This window comes from Onychomys torridus, chromosome 19, assembly GCF_903995425.1.
Source record: "Onychomys torridus chromosome 19, mOncTor1.1, whole genome shotgun sequence".
In the NCBI taxonomy this organism is placed as follows: domain Eukaryota; kingdom Metazoa; phylum Chordata; class Mammalia; order Rodentia; family Cricetidae; genus Onychomys; species Onychomys torridus.
In genome coordinates, this window is record NC_050461.1 from 25169524 (window position 1) to 25193260 (window position 23737).

The 23737-nt window shown below is 40.4% G+C and overlaps 1 protein-coding gene across 5 annotated transcripts in view; it reads left to right on the plus strand.

Annotated features, from left to right (window-relative positions):
- Trmt11 (tRNA methyltransferase 11 homolog) overlaps nucleotides 1-23737 on the plus strand; it is a 51293-nt gene that overhangs the window by 22191 nt on the left and 5365 nt on the right. For 4 of the 5 annotated variants that reach the window (XM_036168955.1, XM_036168956.1, XM_036168959.1 and 1 more), the window contains 5 exons: nucleotides 996-1076; nucleotides 3996-4160; nucleotides 5351-5423; nucleotides 5539-5670; nucleotides 14916-15036. In XM_036168955.1, coding sequence (XP_036024848.1) covers nucleotides 996-1076; nucleotides 3996-4160; nucleotides 5351-5423; nucleotides 5539-5670; nucleotides 14916-15036 — 572 coding nt within the window. Of the gene's footprint in view, nucleotides 1-995; nucleotides 1077-3995; nucleotides 4161-5350; nucleotides 5424-5538; nucleotides 5671-14915; nucleotides 15037-16787; nucleotides 17199-23737 lie in introns of those variants that run through there. The other variant, XM_036168957.1, reaches the window with a different exon arrangement.

A 23737-nucleotide genomic window follows, 5' to 3' on the forward strand; every position in this document is an offset into this window, starting at 1 on the left:
AGAATGTGTAGATTTTGACCTTGTGAAGACATTGCACATCTTAATTTTAGCGGTTACATTTTAAGAGGGTGGAAAGAAAAGCCCTAGAGTTTGCCCTTTGTCCAAGTCTGTGCTTACTGTGTCCTCTAAGAGCGGATTTCGCATTTCTACTTGACTGTCATCTTCCTGTATTGTAATTGGGGATTGATCCAGCAAAATAAGCATTTTGAATTTGAATTCATAGAAGTGTGCAGTTTAATGAAAAATAGTTATTAATATTTTATTTAACTGAATTTTTTGTAACATTTTAAACATGTTTTTCTTTCTTTGTTTTTGTTTTAAGGTATTTTATTTTTAATTGTTAGTCCTTCATTTTTGAACCAATCGTATCTGTCATATTCCTTAGTCTGGTCAGTTTATATTGAGATGTTATTCTTCCTTTAGCCATAGCACTGTTTAATAGAAAAATGATATTATTAGCTAGATAAGCTACTCAGAAATTGATACTTCTGGTTTATACCAAGAGATAATGGCATGACAATAGTTTAAAACAGGCCATGTTTTAGCTCGTAAAAGCTAGTATTACACATGTGAAATATGTTCACTTTAGTTCTTTGAAACTCAAGCCCAGTTATTAGTTTATTCTAGATCTTTGAGTTTGCAGACTTGTATGTTCACTTTTAAAAAGGAAGCAAAATGTTTTTTAATAATCTAAAATAACCTGAAAATGTCTAAATGTGCATTATTTTGAACAAAAGAATAGTGTTGCGTAGGTAGTGTGAAATAACAATGCCATGATATGTATCGATTCAAATCCCTGCTCTGTGGCCAATTTAGTGAGTTCAGTTTGGGGTTTATTTGTTCAGTTCTGAGCCTTGCTAAATTTAACTAGCTTGGTGTCATTCCAGGGTACTCTGCCTGCAGCTAGTTCATAAGACTCTGGATCGAATTAAATGAGGAAAGGAGCCCTGGTCTGGGGCCCTCTGGTTAATAGTCACAGTTGTGTGGTTTTCCAGGTGGTCTCCTGATAGCATCTGCTCACTTCGGTGCATACGTGTGGGGAACAGACATAGACTACAACACTGTTCACGGCTTGGGTGAGTACAACTTCCAGTGTTAGAGTCTCGGTTCTTCAGCCACATGGGCCTCGAATCGAATAAAGTAGCTTTATGTGACACTTCAGTGTCTACAGCACAACATTTGAGGGTAATTTTACCACAAAACTTCTTTGAGTATCTATGTTTTATGACATTATCACTAAAGGTATACAAGGTGAACTAGAAGAATATTAAGATGAATTAAAAAAAAAATCTCTCCATCCCCAGCTAAGAACTTGTCATCCTAATAAGAGAAGTTTTTTAAAAAGGCAAACTGAGGTTGTGAACCTCAGTGTTGGTAAGGAAAAGGTGGAAGAGATGGAGTGGCCATTTTGTAGTCAGCAAGTCCACGTTAACGAAATGTGTGTACGGGGGCTAGAGGGATAATGGCCCAGCGGTTAAGAGCACTGCCCTGCCTGTACTTCCAGAGGACCCAGGTTCAATTCCCAGCATGCACATGGCAGCTCGCACCTGTCTGTCACTCCAGTTTCAGGGCTTCTGACACCCTCACATAGACATTCATGCATGCAAAATGAACATAGAAATAAATAAAGAAAAAAACACATATAGTCTCTATAGATTAAGATTACCACCATTGATTTACTCAGCAGTCGTGCCTTGAGTATAGGTTGGATTTATATTTAGTCTTTGAATAACATTTAAACATTTAAATTTTTGTGACTCAAAACACTTGGGGTGTCTACAAATTTAAAGATTCTGCCTTTAAATGAGGGTAACTTGAAACATGATCCACTTCGGTTTTGTGGCAGTTATGGAAGACATCTAAAAATTTGAAAGCTTCACTACTGGTATGTGATTGGATGGAATTCAATCAGAGTGAAGAAATATATTTCTCATAATTGAATGGTATTAAAAATACCAAGTTACATTCATGATTTAAAATTGTTTGCCTCTGTGCTAATCTTTCTCTGTTGTAACTTGAATGAGTTCTTAAAACAATTTACTTCGCTCAGTGTAGGTTAATTTAAAGGTGAGTTTTATGATACTTTCTGTTACTGAAGCTGTTATGTGCCGTATTAATAACTGGCATGCTATTACCTTGACTCTTAAGGAGCTTAGTAATACTTACTGGGGGGAAAAGTTATATTTTTGAATGTTTTTCATAAATGGACTAACTAGAAAAAGATATTGTTTGTATTTTATTAGAGTAAGTGAAGTGTTGAGACTTATTCTAGTTTATTGCTAGTAGAAGCAATATGTCTGATTTAAGAAAATTGTCCCACAGAGCTTTTAAGACAGTCTTGTTTATTAAAGTTTTGAAAAGTTATTTCATAGTCTTCAGTCTACTGGAAGTAGATTCTAACTGAGCAGAGTTTCTTCGACCGGACAGTTGCTAGGTCTGTCCTCTGCTCCCTGTTTCTGATCTCTTAGTCTGTACTGTAGAATGACTAGTCTGGTGTTTTTCCCAGTTGGAAAGTTAGAAGCCTTTTCTGTCCGTCCTGTGGGGTCCCTTTAGCTGTATTTTCGTTCCCTCTCTCCTTTGCCCGAATGCTGCCTGAAAGTCTGCTCTCCGCTTCCGCTCTCACTTCCTTGTCTGTGATCCTGTAGCGCCTGCACCCACTCTTCAGCCCGAAACACCCACTCTTCAGGGCACAGAGCCCCCCTGTTCACGGTGTTGAGTTTCATAAGCCTTCCTTCTTTCCCAGATAACGTCCTCGCCGGGTGCTGCTCTGACTCTTTTGAAGTTTTATTTCAGACTCTTTAGGACCCTGGGGTTTTCTTTTATTTCTGTTTACATAATTATTTTTATCCTAGCATCCAAATTTTATTTATTTATTTGTTTGTTTGTTTATATTTTTGTTTTTTTGAGGTAAAGTTTCTTTGGCTGTCCTGGAACTCTCTGTAGACCAGGCTGGTCTCAAACTCAGAGATCCACCTGCCTCTGCTTCCTGAGTGCTGGTATTAGAGGCGTGTGCTACCACTGCCTGGATAGCATCCAATTTTTAATGTTTCCATCATAGTGAATGTTGTTTGGAGTTTTTCAACCTTTTAATTTTTTTTTTTTTTTTTGAGTTTTGTTTTACTGTAAAATTGATCATAATACCAAAGTGTATAATTATGTAAAAGTAATTGCTGGGCATGGCATTGCATAGCTTCGGGGAGGCAGGAAGGTCTCTGTGAGTTCCAGTCCCTGCCTCAAGAATAAGAATAACACTAGAGCAAGCCCTTGGGTAGCTGGCACCTAGGTTAGAATTGGATTCCTTCTCACCAGCTCCACTTGTTTAAATGCTGATGGCTCCCAAGTGTGTGTGTTCACAGTTCAGCTGCCTGGTGAACATCTCTCTCTGCTAGTACCATTTTCTGGTTGTGTGTATGTGGGGTGTGTGTGTGTGTCTGTCTGTCTGGTAGTTATAGATCTCCAAATTTGCCATTAAGCTTTTTTTTTTCTTCAGGTGCCTCTGATCTTACTTAGCACTGTCGTGATGATCATCATCCACTTAGGTCTGTCTTGCTAGGCTTTAGAGCTTCTTCACTTTCTAAGTGCACTGACTTCTCGTCAGCAGTGTTTCCGTTTGTGTTCTTCCTGGTCAGAAGCTGCTGTATTTTACAAGTTAGCATTCTTCATTTCTGTTTCATTTATCTGATCAAACACTCATCAACATGGAACTCTTTACTGATGTGGGAAAGGTCCATATTCTACTCAGTTATGTATCTTGCTTAAGAATACTTCATACTTTGAAAGTGTTGGCCATTTTAATAAGGTGCATTTTACTGTTCAAAATAATAGGTGAAATATTTGCGTAATTGAATTCATACAGTTAAGATTACAATGAACACACATTTTATGTGGGTAAATGTGTGTTAGCATGAGCATCAAAGTATTTCAGCTGAACTAAAGAAAAGAGTAATGCTCTGTTTGATGGAATAATTTTCTACCTTCGTTTTCTTTCTCTTTAGGAAAGGCTAGTAGAAAAAACCAGAAATGGCGAGGACCAGATGAAAACATCAGGGCAAATCTTCGTCAGTATGGCTTAGAGAAGTTTTACCTTGATGTCTTGGTTTCAGATGCCTCTAAGCCTTCCTGGAGGAAGGGAACGTATTTTGATGCAATCATCACAGACCGTGAGTTTATTTTTATACAAAGTAGGAAAGGCGTTAGTTTTCTGAAACTGGTATATTTTAAGTACAAAATATATCAACACATGTGAAAAACGCCTGCTTGTACTAGGGTTCTTCCCATTCTTCTTCAAAAACAATACAAAAAATTATGACTAGATAGCAGGTTGTTACTGTAAGTACTTCAGGGTTTCATTTTAGTAAATATATTTATTTCCTGTCTGTATAGCTGAATATAATTTGCCATCCATTTTCTCTCCCACTACTTTTTGAGGCATGTATTTTTATATTGACTGTGACTAGTCATTAGTATAGCACCTAGAGGTAGTGTTACTTATGGATACTGTGTCAGTCTTGGGGGTTCAGCAATCTCACATTCTTCCTCAGGTGAGACTCTAGCACTGTTTTCACTGGCGTCTTCTTTCTGTACGTAGAAAGATTTGGGGTTGTGTGAACCACTGGGTTGTGCCCCGACTCGCTCCAGAACACTCCATGAAAACTTAGGTTCTGTGCTCATGAATCTTGAGCATTTGATGTGACCTATCGAAACAGATGTGCCTTTTCCATAGGGTTGCTAATAATCTTTGTAATAATTTTTGTAATTAAAAACCTTGGTAATAATTGGTAAGTAGTGTCTTTTGTCTTGGCCATTGTTTTGTTCTTTGACTAGAGGATTTCAAATCTAACGAGAAAGTTCTTAGGCATTAAGATGTCATTGTGAATACGCATTCTGACATTTTGGACCTTTTATTATTTACCGTTTGTTCTCCCAGTATGGCATTTTTACTTCTATATTTTAGTATGGGTTTTCTGAGAACAAAGATGCTTAGCTGCAGTGTAGCAATCAGTTTTAATAAATTGATATATATGTATTTTAATCAATAGTTTGTTAACTGGTTTTGTCAGTTCACCACTTCTAGTATGAACTGTTTCTTCCCTTGAATGCAGGATCCACTTCAGAGTTAGGCATTGCAGTTAGTAATTTGGGGCCTCCTTTACTTATTGGGTCTGTGGACGTTTTTGAAGACATGGTTTCCCTTCCCTGAGCATTTTATGTTCAATATTTTCGGGTGGAATAATGCGTGGGTGAGGGTTTTTTCTTTCTGTGGATGTCACATTTGCTTGCACACGATGTGTATCTGTCCCCATTGGTGACTGGTTGACTTGACTCTCCTGCTGTTTTTATTCCTGCCTAGCTCCATATGGCATCAGAGAATCTACAAGAAGATCAGGTTCACAGAAGCAAATGCCAAAGGGAATAGAAAAATGGTGAGTGAAATTTAAATGTAACGAGTTATTACTTTGAAAAACTTGTTGATCTTTTAAAAATAATTACTGTGAGCAACCTTAAACTACTGATTTTGTAATGTTTGTTCTCTGTTAGTCCAGAAAGCCACGTTCCTGTCTCCTTGAGTTATCACCTGAGTGATATGTTTTTTGATCTATTAAACTTCGCAGCTGAGACCCTCGTACTAGGTGGAAGACTAGTCTATTGGTTACCAGTATATACACCAGAGTACGTAGTCTTTATTTTGAATGTTGTTTTCTACTGTATTTGCATGTTTTAAGCATCCTTCTTTCCTCATCTCTACCTCTGCTCCTATTTTTATATTTACTATTTATTAGTAGCCTTGGTTTACTTATATACTAGTAAAAATAATCCCCTTCCTCTTAATAGTTGGGTTTTTTTTTTTGTTTGTTTGTTTGTTTTTGACTTTTAAAAATAAGGTTGACAGATGACAGACAGCCTTTGGGCCTTTTGTAAGGTGGTTGAGCATAACTACATTTTATAATTTTAAAATTAACTGTTAGAAAATTCACAAAAGACTATGTAACAGAAAATCCGAGCATGATAATGCATGTTTGTTATCTCAGAACTTGGAAGGTAGGCAGGAGGTCAGAATTCAGGGTCAAACTCAGCTACCTTCTGAGTTTGAGGTTAGTCCAGGCTATATAATGTTTTTTTTTTAAAAAAAAGTTGAAAGAAATACATGTACCCACAAAAAATCTAAAATCTCTGCATTCTGGCTCTTTGCCTGAAAAGGTTGCCAACCCTTGCAGACCACTTAGCTCAGTGTCTGATATATCATAGATGCTTAGTAGCTGCTGCCTAGTACAAAAACACAGGTGACTTTCAAAACTGTACGTGAATAACTCATATGTTGACTACCTCCAGGCCTGTCATGTGTTATGGCCACCTTAAATGCAATCAGTCTTTTTTATAAGCCAATACCAAAGTAAAAAATATGCATATATTTAAGGCTCTGTTTTATGTTGAACATGATTGGCTTTGTTTCTCAGTAACTGGTATAACTGCTGAATAGAGCTGTGTATCAATGATAGAAGAGAAGGTGTTTGAATAAGATGTGGTATTAGAGGGGCCTAGAGAGAGGTTCAGTGGGTAAAAGTCTGTGCCATCAAGCCTGATGATTTAAGTTCACTCATTGGGACCTACATGGTAGAAGGAGAGAATTGACTCCCATGAGTTATCCTCTGACACACACTGTTTTAAAAAGAATGGCATCTTAAGTTTGAAAGACAGTATTAAGATTATTGTTTAGTTATTTCTAATCTGCCATAGAAATCTTTCAAAAAATATTGAAATACCTATCTTTGCTGTATATGCTTATTCAAAAGCAGTTGAGGACACTGGTAGCAATGGTGGGTTAGGTACCTCAGGATTTGGAAGATATGTAGCTTTTTGTTTATTTTATAAACATTGTATTTGAAGTGACTTTGGTCTAGCTTTAGTTATGCATTTGTTTATCAACTGATAAGTACATGTGTCCAGATTAGTTAACACTGGCTTTATGTTTTCTTAGAGGGCTAGAGTACTTGTTAGTCTTACAGAACACCCAGGTTCAAGTCTCAGCCAGCACTGCACATAGGTAGCATTGTATCACAAACCCCACTACTACACTGTTTGCATTGTATCACAAACCCCACTACTACACTGTTTGCATTGTATACAAACCCCACTACTACACTGTTTGCATTGTATACAAACCCCACTACTACACTTTAAACAAACCCCACTACACTGTTTGCATAATATCATAAACACCAGTACTACACTGTTTGCATTGTATCACAAACCTCACTACTACACTGTTTGCATTGTATCACAAACACTACTACTGCACTTTGCATTATATCATAAACACTAGTACTACACTGTTTGTATTGTATACAAACACTACTACAACACTGTTGTGTTGGAAAATGATAAACTATTTGTCATTTCTATGCATTTGTAGATTTGTATCCTACAAGATTCTCCCTTTCACTTACTCATTTATATTTACTGGTATGGAATCATGGATTACTGTGTTCATCTTACTAGATTCTTACATACTCTTATGATGAGGCATTATACTAGACTCTTACAGTCCAGTTCTCATATGCAATCAGTATCAGTGGAAAAGCCTGTTGTGTGGGGATCTTAGGGTCAACCGTCATAGGGAAGCATCCATTCCTGGTACTGGGATTTTGTTCAGTGACCTCAGGGCTTCCTGTTGTGCCTTTTCTACTCATACCAGGTGCCTTTGTTCAGACTCCTCAGCAATAGTTTTATGTTTATAGGCACAGACTGTTGTAGGATTTTCTTAGTCACTCATTAGATATCACCTACGCCTTGTCTAGCTATAAAACACCCATGAATATCATTGCAGATCTGAGCCCTGCACCCTGTCCCAATTATTTCCCCTCCTTACTCCTATGGGGTGTACTTTCATTTCTTTCAGATGCCCCTTTAAATCTGTAAAACACTCAGGTTAGCACTATATAATGAGACCTTTTTACGTAGTGTGGGCAGGATCCCTGAGGGCCTGTTGCAGTCCATTCCAAGCACATGCCTACCAGGATCAGTATACAATAACGAAAACGTTACTGAAAAATAGTTTACAAGGTCCAACACAGCACAGAAAGGCCCCATTACTTGTAGCAGTTCTTTGCTCAGAAGAACAGTGTTCACAATGAGAACAGGGATGGATGGATGGATGGATGGATGGATGGATGGATGGATGGATGGATGGATGGGAAGCATTCCCATAAGATCTTTAAAGTCTGTCATCATTCTCTGTGAGCTATCCCAACTCCTCCCTCTGGAGTATTGCTTTTAATGTACGTCCTGTCCTTCCTGCTCCCAGGGGGAAAAAAAGAGGAACTGGTTTGTGCTTATCACCTGGCCTGGGGCTCAGGGGAGCCAGGGTGTCTTCTCCCATTCCCAGGGTCTGACTGGCTCTGGGCTTGTGCTGTTGCCTTCTGTTGCCTCTCCATGCACCACACTTGGCTGCTGGAAGGATCCAAGACTGGCTGAACAATCTTCATCCCTAGGGAAAATTGCCCACTCTTAGGACACGCTCAATCCTTTTCACTTATACCACACCATCTCCATGTCCATTGCTTGATGCCCATTACTTCTAGTGCTTTTGGGGTCCAACAGCAAACAGTATGTCCCTGCCCCCATCATTCATCTAAGCAAATAGTCTGCAGTTCAGCATAGGACCTTCAGTTGCATTGTCTTCTACAGGCTTTCTTGTCTACCATGTTAGGGAAGAGGCTGTGATGTTTCCCATCTCAGAGAATCTACTTTGAGTAGCAGTTGTCATAGTGGGAATCACTGTTTTAAACCCCTTTGGTAAACTGCTGTTCAGACTTTAGGGACGTGAAAAATTATAAGCACGTTTGGCTTTTTGTTAGTTTTTTCCCTGGGAACCCAGCTCAACAGAAATACTGCCATATTTGCTTTTGACCTGGATGCAACCTATCATCTGCTCTGTTTTTCCTAATCTATCTTGACTGGTGTAGCACTTATGACAGCCTAAGTCACTAAGACCCCTCAGAGTCTCCTACATCATAAAGATCAGATATACTGTGGGGTTCAGCAAAACCACACACAGTCCAGCACCTCTGCTTGATTGACTAACGTCTTATGTTCCAGTGGATACAGCTCTGTCTTGTTTGGTGAACTGATCATGACACAGTACTTCTCACTCCCAGCTCTCTTACCATGTCCATCTCATTGCCTCTGTCACTGTTTGATTCTTCCCACAGGTTCCAAGGTTTGGATCCTAGGAGACACTGTTTAGTATTAGTTATGACGCATACTCTCAAGTCTGACCCTTCCTACTTAGCTGTAAGAAGTGGTGAGGCGGTGCATCCATTTCAACATTCATCCCGTTTACCAGCCATCTGCCCATTTCCCGTTATAATTTCCCCTTTTCTGGAAGGCAGCCAAGCCATGGTTAGATGTCTTTTCAGCAATAGCAGGGACAATGCAGCTTCTCCCATACTGAGCTTTGGATCTGTCATGTTCTCTTAGGTGCCAAGTATTACGTTCCTTTTCCTAAAGTCCTGATATGACACCCTCAAAACAAAGAAGTGATCTTGGTGAGGGAGCGTTCCCCTGAACTGATCCGAGGTCTCTTGTGGGTCGTTGTGTGAATTTTTCTTTCTGAGGACATGAACAAATGTCTCTTTGTCCCAAACATGGTCCCAGCAGAGCATAGGAACGTTCCATGAAAAGTCTAGCTTGGTAAAAACAATGATTTTAGTTAGGGTTATTTATGGAAATTTAGGCAACTTATGTACCACTGCACCACTAAAGTAAAAACATCTCCCACAGCAGCTGTTAATTGTCTATATGTCCTTGGGGGTGGGGCCTCCTAAGCCCTCTACTCTAGTAACCGTTGCCTGTGAGTCTTGGGGAGATGTGGGGCCCTATAAGTCTCTCCCTCTGTGATAGAGGTTAATTGGCCCAGTCTTGTGCCAGCTGCTGACAGGTGGAGAGGCCATGGCATATTGTGCCCACATGACAGTGTTTCCTAACATGAGAGTCACAGCTTCTGTGATTTCTAGAGGGTAGTAGGCATGTGTCATGCAGAGAACAGCTTTCACAGCATTTCACGTAAGTAAAATTCAAGGATTTAAGCTGACTGTATTCTGAAGACCTTAAAAAGCAGCATATTTCTTCAGTGACTTTTGTCTTCTAATAGTTTATGCAAGGAAAAATGTCCAAATACTTAGAACTCCAGGGAAGTAGACAACAGCTAGGTATGAAGGCACATGGTTGTAATCTCAGCACTCAGGCATTTGGGGCAGGAGGATCTCAAGTTCAAAGCCAGCTTGGGCTACATAGTGAGTTTTAAGACATGCTGGGATACCTGGGTATAAAACTGTATCAATTCCTTCTCTTTTGTTCTGTTCTGTTTTTTTTTTTTTTTTAATTGGAAAAAAAATTGAGACAGTATATTCATTCAGATTACTGTTTTCCCTTCCCAAACTCCTCCCAGATCTTCCAGATCTCCCCCACACCCCCATCCCTACAACTCCATACTCTTTCTTTTTCTCTGGAAAACAAACAGGCAAACAAACCATCATTTAAAAAACAGGAAAAAAAAAAACCCACAGGAAACACACACAAAGTCCACAAAACACAAAATTGGAAACCCTAGTATACATATAAAGGGCCAGTAAGAAAAACGTGCTCACACAAAGCTGAAAATGTGGTATATTTATGCAACAGAATATTATTCAGCTGCATAAAATTTGAAAATTTGCAAGTAAATGGGTAGAGCTAGAAAAGTTATCCTGAGTGAGGTAACCCAAACCCCAAAAGACAAATAGTTCATGTTTTCTCTTATATGTGGATGTTAGCTTTTAAGCATTTGATAGGCACACTATAAACTGTATAACCACAGAGGTTAGGTATAGAGTAAGAGACTAGGGCAGTGGTTCTCAACCTGTGGAGAATCGAATGGCCCTTTCACAGGAGTCGTCTAAGAGCATTGGCAAACAGATATTTATATTATAGTTCATAACAGTAGCTAACTTACAGTTACAAAGTAGCAATGAAAATAAGTTTATGGTTGGGGGTCACCACAGCATGAAGAACTGTATTAAAGGGTGGCAGCATTAGAAAGTTAAGAACCACTGGGCTAGAGGGGAAAGTGTGGGTTGGGGGGTATCTCTCAAGGAGGGGGAAATAGAATATACAGTTATGGAGAGACAGGGAGGGGGGATTGGAGCAGGAGCATTAAGTGGGGAGGGGGTTGGAAGGAAGGAGGCAAGGGATGGAGTACAGGGAGGGCCAACTAACACTTAGGGCCGCCTGAGGGGACGTAGGAAACCTACTACTGAAGAAGCTTGTATATTTACATAGAAGAAGTCTAATTGTCACCAAATAACAGGGAGACTATACCCCAACTAGACATCTTTTGCCATCAAGTGAAGCCTCCAGTGCCAGGAACGGGATACTCCTAGTTGTTCATTTGCTTTTGTTGTAGACATTTCACTGAGGCACAGATTTCTTCCAGCTGTGTGGCTAGCACAAGTGGGAAGAGTACTGTCCATGTACTGCCCTTATTGATTTGTACCTGAGTTATTTCCAGAGCATCTGATGCTCAGGACGCAATCTTACCGTCTCTTCACTACATTCTGATATTTGTGGGTTTAGTATTTGTCAATATCCACTGCCCAAAAAAGACGCTGAACACGTTTGTGAAGCAGAGGTGTGTGTGATGTCCAGACCTGCAAAGCTCCTGAGTGAGTGCGCTTGTTTGCTCAGGCTCCACATGTCCTAGAGCTTTGTCATCCACTTTCATTTTGCCAGCCAACTCTGAAACTGACTGGAAGCTTCCATTGTGAAAAGACAAAATCCACCTGCTCCTGTTAGCGATGACCGTGGTGGCAGGGCCAGCACGATGATTCCGTGGATTAGGGAGCTTGCTGCACAGGCCTGGTGATTAAGTTTGACCCCTAGAACCCATGTGGTAGGAGAAAACTCCTGCAGGTGTGCTCTGAGCTGCACAGGTGTGTTGTCCACTTCCATGCACACACTCACTAAATAAATAAAATAATAGTAAGAATATGATGACATACAGATATCAAAATTTTATATTATACCCCTTAACTATGTTATAATTATCAATTAAAATAAAGTACGGGAGCTGGAGACATGGCTTAGCAGCATAGAGTGCTTGCTGTTCCTCAAGAGGACCTGAGGTCAGTTCCCATAACCTCCACTGGGTTGCGCTCATCCCTGGCTTGTCACTGCAGCCCTGGGCCTTCTTGTGGCATCCTGGGAAACCCACATGTAGGTGATATACATACACGCACAGACACATATGTGTACTCTCACAAACGTAAATAAATCCTGGCCAAGAAACCCAATAACACATCTCAAATGAAGGTTTTGGGAAGTTCATGGTGGTTCATATTAATGAAGAGAACATGTTTTTTGTCTTTATCTAGGGAACAATGACTCTTTAAACAGTGCAGAATGTCCAGTAAACTCAGTTTGTTTTTCAGGTGGCAAGATTGATAACATTTAGAAAGAGATTAAAACATGAAATTTTACAAGGAATCGAGTGACTATGAAAATTGATTCATGAAAAGGCTGGGGACTTACATATACAACTATTTTGTTTTTTAAAAAGTCGGAATGTAATTTGAATTCATGCAATTCCCACTCGACGCTTTTCTCTCCTGTGGTTTATATATTTCCACAGAGTTGTGCAACTACCCCCACTATACACGGCTGCCCCCACTGTAAACTCTTCATTGTTCCTTGAAGAGACCCACTGTGAACCACCCCTCCTGCCTTTGGTAACCACTGGTCTAAATCTGTGTGGATTTGCTGATTTGGGCTGATTTCAGTTTTAAATAGATAACAAATCATAGGGTAGTAATAATAAAAACGGAGTCAGGTATTGTCTTAATTGTGTAGGCAAAGTACAGATTTAACAGTTTGCAGACAGTCTTACTGATATGAAACACCCTATTAATATATACCAAAGATGTTTCTAAGTTGCTCTTTTAATTTTTCAGTGCAGTATAGCAGTTGCATTTCTATTGTATTGAGTATGTTGAGTAATCTAGAAATGTTTTAAAGAATACAGGAGATTATTGGAGTTACTGCATTTATCCCTAGTTTGAATGACTCCTTAGATTATAGTATGGGAAGAGAGGTGTCCCCCACCCAGTCTAAGATGCAGGGGCTGTAAGAGGCTAGTGATCAGTAATGTTGGTAGGCCAAAGACTGTTCCTTTATGGTTAAAAAGGTGTTTATGTGCTTTTAAAACAAATGCTATGGTTTGTGCCTACCAGGCCCCACTCAAAAAAGAAAGCTAGCTACTGGCAACTTTGTTTAAGTTATATTAGCATTCATGTCATAAATATTACTTAAATTATTTTTTAAATTTGGATTTGATTTTTTTTTTTGTTTTATAGTTACACAAGAGGCATAAGTAGTGGCATTTTAAAAACATGAGTCAGTGTCAATAGAAGGCTTTTAAATTTCTTTAAAAAGTTAACATTCCTACATAGAGGGACTGGAATATGAGACCAGCTTGAGCTGCATAGTGGGAATTAGGCTCCTCCCATACACAACAAGTGTACATTCTTTAGTATGACAGGCACTGTTTTAGACATCCATGATTTTGCTGTATGTAAGCTTAATTTCATGGTACATTTTCTTTGTTTCCATTTAGAAGTTTAGTCTCAGTCATGATGTGAAACTTATTTCCTCATGACATGAATATTTTCTGTGGAGATTCTAAATTTGATATGGACTTGTTTTTATTAAGAAGTACATTATTTCTGACTGTAGAGCAAGTATTAAAGACTTACTAGGTGAGGTAAAACTGAAATGGTCACAAGTTTCCTAAGGAAGAGCAAAGAAAGACTTCAAGAGAATTCCTTCCCCTGATAGTGGACTGAAGTGCAGCATGAATATTGCTTGGTGAGTGAGTGGTGAAGGTTTGGAGCATGGGATTGAGGCAGTGAGGGGAGAGTTGAAGGTCAGAGAGACATGAAGAGTTCCCAAGAGTGGTGGTCGGGGTGATGGTGACATGTTAGAACAGCCAGCTGGGTTCAAGGTTCTTAGTCAGTACCTCTCCCATTTGAAGCCGAGGTCTAAGATCACCCACGTAACACGTGTGCAGAGACTAGAGAAAGACACAAGGGTCTGCAGAGGGAAACGAAAGCCCGCAGCCAGTGTCCTGCAGGGCCCCACACCTAGCGCGGCCCTTCCTGCTGCTCTCCTTCACTCTGCTCCGCCAGGGTGCCTCCATCACTAGTTTCCTCTGCTAGGCTTAACTAGTGTGTTCACTGGCCTGCTTTCTAGGTCTCAGTCATCTCTGTTCATGTAGCACATTGCCCTGTAGCAACACTCTGCACCACTCAGTGTCAGCCCCAGTGAATGTGACCTAGGAACTAACACAGTCCCTAGTGTCCATCTGTAGTTATTTGAATTATTTTATAAATAACTTTAGCCTTATTGTCATATTTAATGGAGGTGTCAAGATGTCATTAACGTTTTTTTAGAGATGCTTCTTTTCACAGTGTAAAGTATATGCATGCTGTTGTAGACTTCATAGAAATCTCCAGATGATCATTCCTCTTGACTGTCGGGGTTGCTGTGCAGTGTGCTTCTGTCTAATCTGCTTTTGTGGACCCTTTAGGGTGTAATCATCATCTTGTAGTTCTGTGGTTTGTTTGGTATTCTTCATTAAAACATGGTAGACTCTCCCCTCTCCCCTCCCCTCTCCCTTCATCTGTTTCTCTCCATCTGTCTCTCGTTGTCTGTCCTTCTGCCCTTCCCTTCAAGGGGTAAAATAATGAACTACACTCTTGGTACCGGCACTTATAAAAAAATACAAGTAGATGACTTACAGATTGCATGGGCACCGCACTTGACTTCACGGTGCCAGGTGATTGCTGCCCATGTGATTGCCCTAACGGTCAGCTTCCTGTCTTCAGGTACACTGAAGAGATGGTGCCCTGGCACCCTTGCCTGAAGCTTATTAGCAACTGTGAGCAGAAGCTTTCCAGTCACACGGCAAGGCGCTTGATCACAATGGAAAAGGTGAAAGAATTTGAGGTATGCTGCCTATGTTGGTTTTTGTTTTTTTGGGTTTTTTTTTTTGGTATAAATTCTGGAAGAATCAAAACTTGACCTTTCTAGATAGTTTTCCTGGAGTAGGTCTGGAAATGTTAGTCTTGATTTTGACGGTCTAGGTGAGTTTAGGAAGAATCAGAAGTTGAAGAAACGTGTGGCCTCTGGCTATGGTAGGAGTAGGACCCAGGGCTTACTAGAAAAGTGAATGAAACTCACTGACGCCCTGGCCTTCATTAATGTCCTGTTGCAGAAGCAGAGCTTCCCGACTGCAGACTCGAATGTTGGTATTTATCGACTAAGAATGTGTGTGCATGCACACACGTGCCATAGTGCAGGTCTGATGTCACAGGACACCTGAGGGAGCTGGTCTCTCCCACCATGTTGATTCCAGAGAATGAACTCAGGTCATCAGGCTTGGTGGCAAGCACCTTTACCCGATGAGCCACCTCAGCAGCCGAACTACAAATTTAGTTGAGACTGATTCTCTATGTAAGGAAGCAAGGAAAATTTCCTCTTCTGTTAGAGTACATTGTCAGCAATCATATTCACTCTCATTCTCATTCTCTCTCTCTCTCTCTCTCTCTCTCTCTCTCTCTCTCTCTCTCTCTCTCTCTCTCTCTCTCTCCTCCCTCCCTCCCTCCCTCCCTCCCTCTCCCTCTCTCTCCCTCTCTCTCCCTCTCTCCCACACACACTATATTTAAGTCTGAGAAAGAAAGGCTTTAATCACATTTGTTATTTTGTATCCAGATTAGAAGTGATATGAGTAGTACCTCATTTAATGAAACTTCAGTAACATGATGGAATGTCCTTTGTGCTGTCCTTCTCTGGACTGACAGGCTCTCCCAGATGCACTGGCTGTTTGGACAAGCCCTGTCTTTACAGGGCAAGCAGAGCAGGGTATCTGTGTTTAACTGTTTGTAAGGCCCATCTCCACTCTGCATTGATTGATTATCATCTCCTTTATACCTTGTAGTCTTTCACAGTAGTGATTTATGCACCATCTTTTGTCTGTCACTTTGCATCTTTCATCCCTTTCCCATTTGCTATCTCTCTTTAATTTAGATCCTCAGTGCCACATAATTAGTTGACCCTGACAGATCCTAATCTTTCTCCATATCTTGATCATATCTATTAAATAGATTTCCCTAAAATACTGCATTTATGTTTCTTTATGCAAGATTTTTTAGTTAATCATTTTTATTACTAGGTAATGTTTAGAAAGTTTTCAGCATGGTGTAAATTATCCTCAATAATTAGACTCCAACATCAAGACTGTTCAGGAAACTAAGATATTTATCTAGATAAGTAGTTGGTGGTTAGCCACTAGATGTGTGGGTATTTCTATGCTTGGGTTATATAGATATATGTGGTATGATGAGATTGCATGGTAGTAGTTACGAAAAACAATAGCCACCTGTTTGTGTTCCAGCCTCATCTCCACAATTCATATTCTGACAATAGATACCTTTGGAATGGACATAGTTTTCCAGTGTGCTTCTAAAATTGATCTATGTACTTACATTAAAAAGGGATATCAATACTAAACCATTATTTTATAGTAACAGCTTGTCCTTCTTCAAATGATATTGCACATTTTGTACTGGATAATTTGCCAAGTTAGAATTTTTTGTGGAAATCAAATCCTGTCCCAAGTATGATGATTTATCATTAGTTGTTTAGAACATTGCAGATTCAGAAATTCTCAAGAGTAGTTTCCATGTTTATTGGCACAGTGACAACCTTCAAAACTGTCAGTTTTGAATCCAGTAGAAGCTCTGTTACCTTACTGTCCACTGCAGTTGACAAATCGGTCCTGGCCACTCCTACTCGAAACCCACTGTCTGATGATGGTAATGTGTTGAAGACTTCTGGTTGTCGAGTTGATTCCATGTACCAGCTAAACGTTCTGTTTCCCCAGAGTTACTTGTTCTGTTTTCAGGACTGTTTATTCCAGGGGAAAGAGTATGGTAATTATGTGATCTAGCTAAATACCCATTAGACCAGTGAAATGTGAGTGTAAGAATAGAGTCAGTATTTCTATGACAAATAACACGAGTGCTTTAGAAGATGAGATAAAGTCTGCTGCTCAGAAAGATTTGAGAACTTAGCTCAGTGGATAAGGGCACTTGCCACAGTCTGATGACCTAAGTTTGCTTCCTCGAACCCATATGAAAGAAGAGAACCAACTTTCACAAGATTTCCTCTGATTTGTGACACATGCACCCACTCCCAATGAAATAAGTAAATAAATGTGGCTTTTAAAAATATATACATAAAGGAAGACTTTGGTTGGGAATAGAAAAATGATCACAGTTCAAGTTTCTGGACTCAGGTTGCTTTGTATGACACAAAGTTCTTGGTTTACTTGATGCAAGACAGAACTGGGACTCTAGGTGTGAATCCATAAAGGCTGGTGAATCATTGTATAAATCAGTATTTATAAGCAAATAGGGGTATTTTAAATTACAGAAAGTTCCCCCTATTTGTGGAAGTGGAGAGTGCAAAGGTTGGTTTCTAGAAGGTGGGACTGCTCTCCTGGCATCTTGGTGTCTACCTTGTAGCTGTGCCTCCTACAACCTTTGTTCTTGAGCTTGCCTATGTTGTCTCCTCCTCTGTTCACAAAGATACCAGTTACACCTTTTACCCTTAATTACTGCCTCAAAGACCCTGTCTCTAAATATAGTTAGCTTTTGAAGTAGGGCTTATTGAAATGTGGGGGACTAAGTTAGTCCCTCCCTAACCCTACCCATTATCAATTTATTAGGACATCCTAGGCTCTTGTTGTTAGAGCTGCTGCCCTTGTCCAGTCAGGCTGTCTTATGTATGTGTAAGTTTCTCTCTTGCTCTGTTACGGGAAGGGAGGTGTTGGATCGTTCCGTAGTAGTTTCACAACTTCTACAGATTATAGCATTTAATATAATCATATAATAGTAGCAGATGTGTTATGTGCCAGGACAGTAGATGTAGTTATACAAAACAGCAATATTAGCCGGGTGGGGGTGGTGCACGCCTTTAATGCCAGCACTTGGGAGGCAGGGCAGGCGGATCTTTGTGATTTCAAGCCCAGCCTGGGATACAGAGGAAAGGCGCAAAGCTACACAGAGAAAAACCTGGGGGTGGGGGGGAGCCAGCAATATTACCTGTAGATGTTATAGTTTTAGTTTTTGTTAGCAAAAAGCTAAGTATATGCCATTAGCTTCCTTCATGACATTGCCTACATAAAGAGCAGTTCTACATAAATTGTGTTCCAAACAATTACCCAGATATGGAGAAGGTTCTTACCGTTTTCTGTTTTTACAGAAATTGAAACAAACAATAAACTAAGATCTTGTGTGAGCTAATTTCATATATGCTTTTTTCCGAGTTGAGTTTAAGAAAGTCTGTTTTTCTTCCAAATTTATAATTCTGTAAGCAAATTTATTTCAAAGTCAAAGGAAAATGAGCTTTTGAGAGTTCTTACTGTATATTAAAATGTTAAGTAAGCCTTGGCGTCCTGTGTTCATTTGACTTTTGTTCTTGTTTGAAACAGGTGTGTGTGTGTGTGTGTGTGTGTGTGTGTGTGTGTGTGTGTGTGTATTGAGACAGTGTCTCACTGTATAGTCTCGCTGTCCTGGAGGAGTCTGGCCTCTGATTCAGAGGTGTGCCTGCGTCTGTCCCGGTGTTGCCCCACCACGCCTGGCTGAAACTGAGTGTTTTTCTTTTTTTAATAAGGAAAAGCCTCCTCCTAATGGTCACATGGGATTAACTGTGAATGTCTTGTAATGTGGCCCTCTGTCCTGTTGTTTTTAATTCACTGCTTCATGTCTGCCTTCCATTTCCCGCTGCAGAGTGTCTGCAGCTACATCAGGATCATCGAAGCCCGTCCTCACCCAGGCGGACGCAGAGTTGTCAAACAGTTCTCCAATGTCTGACACATGGTTCTCAGACTTGTTCAGTGCTGTTGTTGACCTTGGCAGGGGATGACTATTAATTTTAGATTTTTGTACTTCCATATACTAGGACCTTTGCTTTTGACACGTCCATTGTTAGGTCTGACTTCAGTTTAAAGTTAGGCTTACTTGAGACATTGTTAGAGTGTTCTCCCACCATTTAAAATGTACAAATAAGTCATAAAAATTGCTGAGTGAATATGGATATTTTTATCTTTACATCATTGGCTATAGTTTTGGACTTGTTTATTTTGTGTGAGTAGTGAAGAAGCTCTTGATAACTGTCAGTATTATGAAGATGCCTGATAAAAAGATCTGGGCTGTGTTGTTGTTATCCTTCGTTGAAGTAGTCTAGAAACTGAATTAAGTGCCATGTTTTCTCAGTGCTTGTTTATAAACGCTCTTATCCATCTGAGTTTGTCACCATTTCAGAGACGAAGAGCCTTCCTCTAGCCCCCTGATGACCAAGTAGTGAACAGCAGAGTTGAAAACAAAACTTGTCTTTGTCCTTGAAATTTGACCCTTTTCCTGACACTGTCTTCTACCTGGATGCAGTTCCCCTGTTAGAGTGGGTTGAGATACAAGGTCTGGGGATGCTGTTTAGTGACAGGATGCTTGCCTAGCAGATACAAGACCCGAGGGTTAGTTCCCACTCACTACCACAAAGTAAATAAGCAGCAAATGTCCTTAAGCGTCGAATTCCTAGCCTCTTTTAAATATACTCTTAATTTCCCTGTGGTTTTTAGCCAGTATGCTCAGGGTGCCATGACAGGGCATAATGCATTTTGCTGTGGTTGATTTTTCTCTTCTTATTGACACATAGTTAATGGTACTGTGTATAGTTGTGATAACTGTATGAAACTCATTGAATAAAAATATTTGATCTCCAAAAAATAAAAGAATTCTAATCTTCAGAAATCTCTAGTTTAGAACAGATTGTATACAATGGTATGCATTCAGTGTAAGCTACCCAAAAGCAGTGTCCTCAATGGCTTCTGCCAGAGCCTACTAGAACCAGATGAAATAATACCTAGAGTAACTACTTCACAGATTTTTCTTCATCTTTTTTCTTTAAAAGATTTATTTTTATTCATGTATGTATATGTGTATACATGTGTGTCTGTGTTCATATGCCATGTATGTACTGGTGTCCATGGGGACCAGAAGAGGGCATCAGACCCTTAGAGCTGGAGTTACAGGCAGTTGTGAGCCACCCAGTGTGAGTCCTCAGCAAGAATAATACTCTTTTAACCGTGGAGCCACATCTCTCCAGAGCCTTGAAATGAAAACAACAAAAAACCCATGCAATCCTGTTCTGACCTATGCAGGAGCCAGAGTCTCATTTTCCTTTGAATTTGCCCCTAAGCAAAACAGTTTTGTCTGGGTTTAGTCTTTTTTTTTTTTTTTTTTTTAATACACAAATACATGTTACTAAATTTTCTTTTAATTGATTGTGGAAATATTAAAAAGTCACTCAGGATCAATATTGTTTCAGAATTAGAGTTGAAAGTGTTTACTTGTATACAGGAACATGTCTTTGTATGTTATTCATTCTTTGCTCTTTACTAAGATAAAAGATTCTTGTTCGTTCTAGTTAAATATAAAATGCAGTATTTAATTAATTGATGTTAAACTTTTATCTTGTGTGTTGGCTGTTTTAATATTTGACATTCAGTTTTGCATTTCCCCATACACATGGAAAGCACTCATAATTCTGTATCATCATGCTAAGCATGAATGTCCACAGTGTTCATTTTATACTTAGGAAGATATTATGTGCTGAGTGTTAAATGCCCGAAGTTCATTTATTAATGATCAGTCATTTGAAATGTAATTTCCTGTATAAGTGGGTAACTTAAAATCTTGAAAATAGTTTTATAAGGAACTGAATAAATGTGAATACATAATTTAGGGATGAAGATTTCACCTTTACTATGTTCCCATTAAGAATAACACTACAGATTTAATGGTATTAGATACCAGACTTTTGACCTGCTTGTCCTTGGTTTGGAAATGGCCTGGTGCTGTTTATAGTTGTAGAACTGAAGCACAAGTGGTCTCTATGGCTACTGTTCAGTACCAGATGTAGAACAGTGGAAAGCTTTGATAAGGAGAGCAGGATTTTTAAACAAAAGCCGGACGTGGGTAATTACCCTGAAGCTGAACTGAGGTCCATTATATTCAGCACCGCCATTCACATTTCATTTCACTCTTTGCTGATTCCGAGGAAGAAAACCAACCCGCTGCTTTCCTCGTCCATCTCTCTGCCCTCCTCTCCCGCACTTAACTCTTCTTGGGCAGCCCGTAGTCTCTGCTGGCAAAGTGAGGCGAGCGCTCCCAGTGTGGAGGCATTTACTGTGGTGACGCCACCACCGCTCTTCGTTTATCCTGGAATACGTTTTCTAAGTCATCTGTACTCCAGGATTGGCCATGAAACTGCTGCTTTGTATAACTCCTGTCACTCTGGGAATGCCAGTGACTTAACACTAGTGCGGAAGAAGAAGTTATTATCTCACTGTCAGCAACTGTCGCTTACTAAAAGACAGCTTAAACCTGACCTGCAATTAAAATAGAAGCCATTTAGTTTTCTGTTAAGTGACTTTAGCATCCTGTAAGCTTTTCTCTCCTGGATGGGGAGCTCCCCACAGTCTGTAGAACAAGCAGTGTAATAAGTTCATTGTTGCCCTTAGGTAGCTAACTGATGATTCGGAGATTCTGTGAAATTAGCTCTTAGCAGTGAGAAGCACCGTGAGGCAGAACGTTGACTCTGGTTGGTGTGGGTCCTCAGTGGTGAGAGAGAAGAGGCTTCAGAGTTAAGTGAGCAGGAGCCACGGAGGATAGGTGTCCAGTGTGTGTGTGTGTGTGTGTGTGGTGGGGGGGAGTTGAGGATGTTTGTACCCGATGGCTGAGTTTGCTGAGAGAATAAACACAATGTCAGTATTTGAGTACAGTGAAATTCTGGAGTAGGTGCTATAAGAAAAAAAAAGGAAGTTGTACCACTGAATATAGCTTACATTCATTAACCTTTCGTACTTTTGTGTATTTTCTTTCCTAACTTGAATACATGCTCGCACACAGGAAGCCATTACATTTTGCATCAACCCACATTCTTGGGACCTTACTTGTCAAGTACTGAGATTAAGTAGACCAGGCTTAGTCCTTCTCCGTAAAGAGCCTGTTCTTAGAAAGTCACCTCCAGGGTTCCAGCTTAAGCTGTTGGGGTTGCAGTGTCGCGTGATAGGTGCTGCATTTGTCTGAGGAGGCAGAGGTGTGGCCCCTGGGTAGGTAGGTGACCTTTTAACTAAGACAGGGATGAGAAGGGCTGTGGGGAATGCTGGGAACTCTGATACTTCAGCTTCAGTGGAGTGCTGGGCATCTGGGAGAGAAACCGCTAGAGACGACCTGAAGAAGGAGCTGCCCACGGGAAAGGCCTTGCATTCCAGGTCCAGCTTCTCCTGGCCGTGGTGGCCAGCCTGCGAAGGATGTTCTGTGGTAGAGCGGCAGCAGAGTATGTACGCTTCACGCAGGGTACCTTAGCTTCAGTACATGGGTAGGCCTGAGCTGCGGGGAGATAAGCCGATGCTCTGAGGAGGCTCCAGACGCAACTGCGAAGATGACCCAGAAGTGGTAGGGTGTGAAACTGCAGAGGATGGGAGTGAATTAAGAGTAGGCAGACCGAGTGTGATTTGGTGATTGGATAATTGGCGGGAAGGCCATGGAGTTAAGGAAGACTTCTGTGCATGTTTATGCCCCCCTCTTTCTTCTTTCTCCGAAGAACCATACAGGGTAAGGCGGCACTTCCCTGTTTATTCTAAGTCTCCCAACTGCCCTCCCTCTCTACTTCTGCACAGGCTCATTCCACTTCATCTCCGCAACAGTGGCCAGAGTCGTTTTCAGAAAGGGAGTAGATATGGAAGTCAAATGATCAGAATTGTATTGATGACTGAGAAGTTCGGAATAAAATTACAGATTCGTACATAACACCGAGACTACCCTGATCGCTCCTGGCATTGTCTCTTCATGCCATCGGCGCCACTTTATCTGTTGTACAAGAAGCCTTAACCTTCAGCCTCCTTTCAGGCTCCAAAATGGACTCACCTTTCTGTCTTCAGTCTCTATATTGATCCTGTCTGTTGGGTGTTTCCTCCTCTCTGTGTGAGAAGGTTTACTTCTGTTCTGCAGCTCTGGGATAAGTGCCCTTTCCTTAGAGAAGGCAATCCTGTCCTTCCCTTTCACCTCTTTATATTCCATAGTTGCTGTTTCATCCCACCATTTAATACCAGTGTGTAAGTGTGTGTCTGGAGGTACGGCATTTTACGTCTTTCTCCTACCACGGTCTGTAAACTCAGAGAACTCCATTCTTTCCCTCACCACAGGTGAGTGTATATGGAACAAATCGTAACAGTCCAGTGACTGTTTGGATCCCCTCATCTAAAATAAAAGTCTTACTGAACAGTGTTTAAACCAGTGTACGAAAGAGTAGGGACAGGTAATTAGAGCTAGCCAGAAGTTTCCAGTTTAAATAATAATAAACCAAGTTCTACCATTACTTTACTCTTTAAAAAAGTCACTGGGACACCATTTTAATCCTATAATATCTTGTAGGCTTTACTTCCCATGTGAAATAACCAAAAAGCAGCTGAACTGGGAAACCAAACATCTTTCCTTATTAGGGGGAGGTGACAGAGGAGAGTGACAGACTTCTGAGGGATGGTGGTAATCAGGAAAACAGTTTACCTGAACAGGCTTCTCAG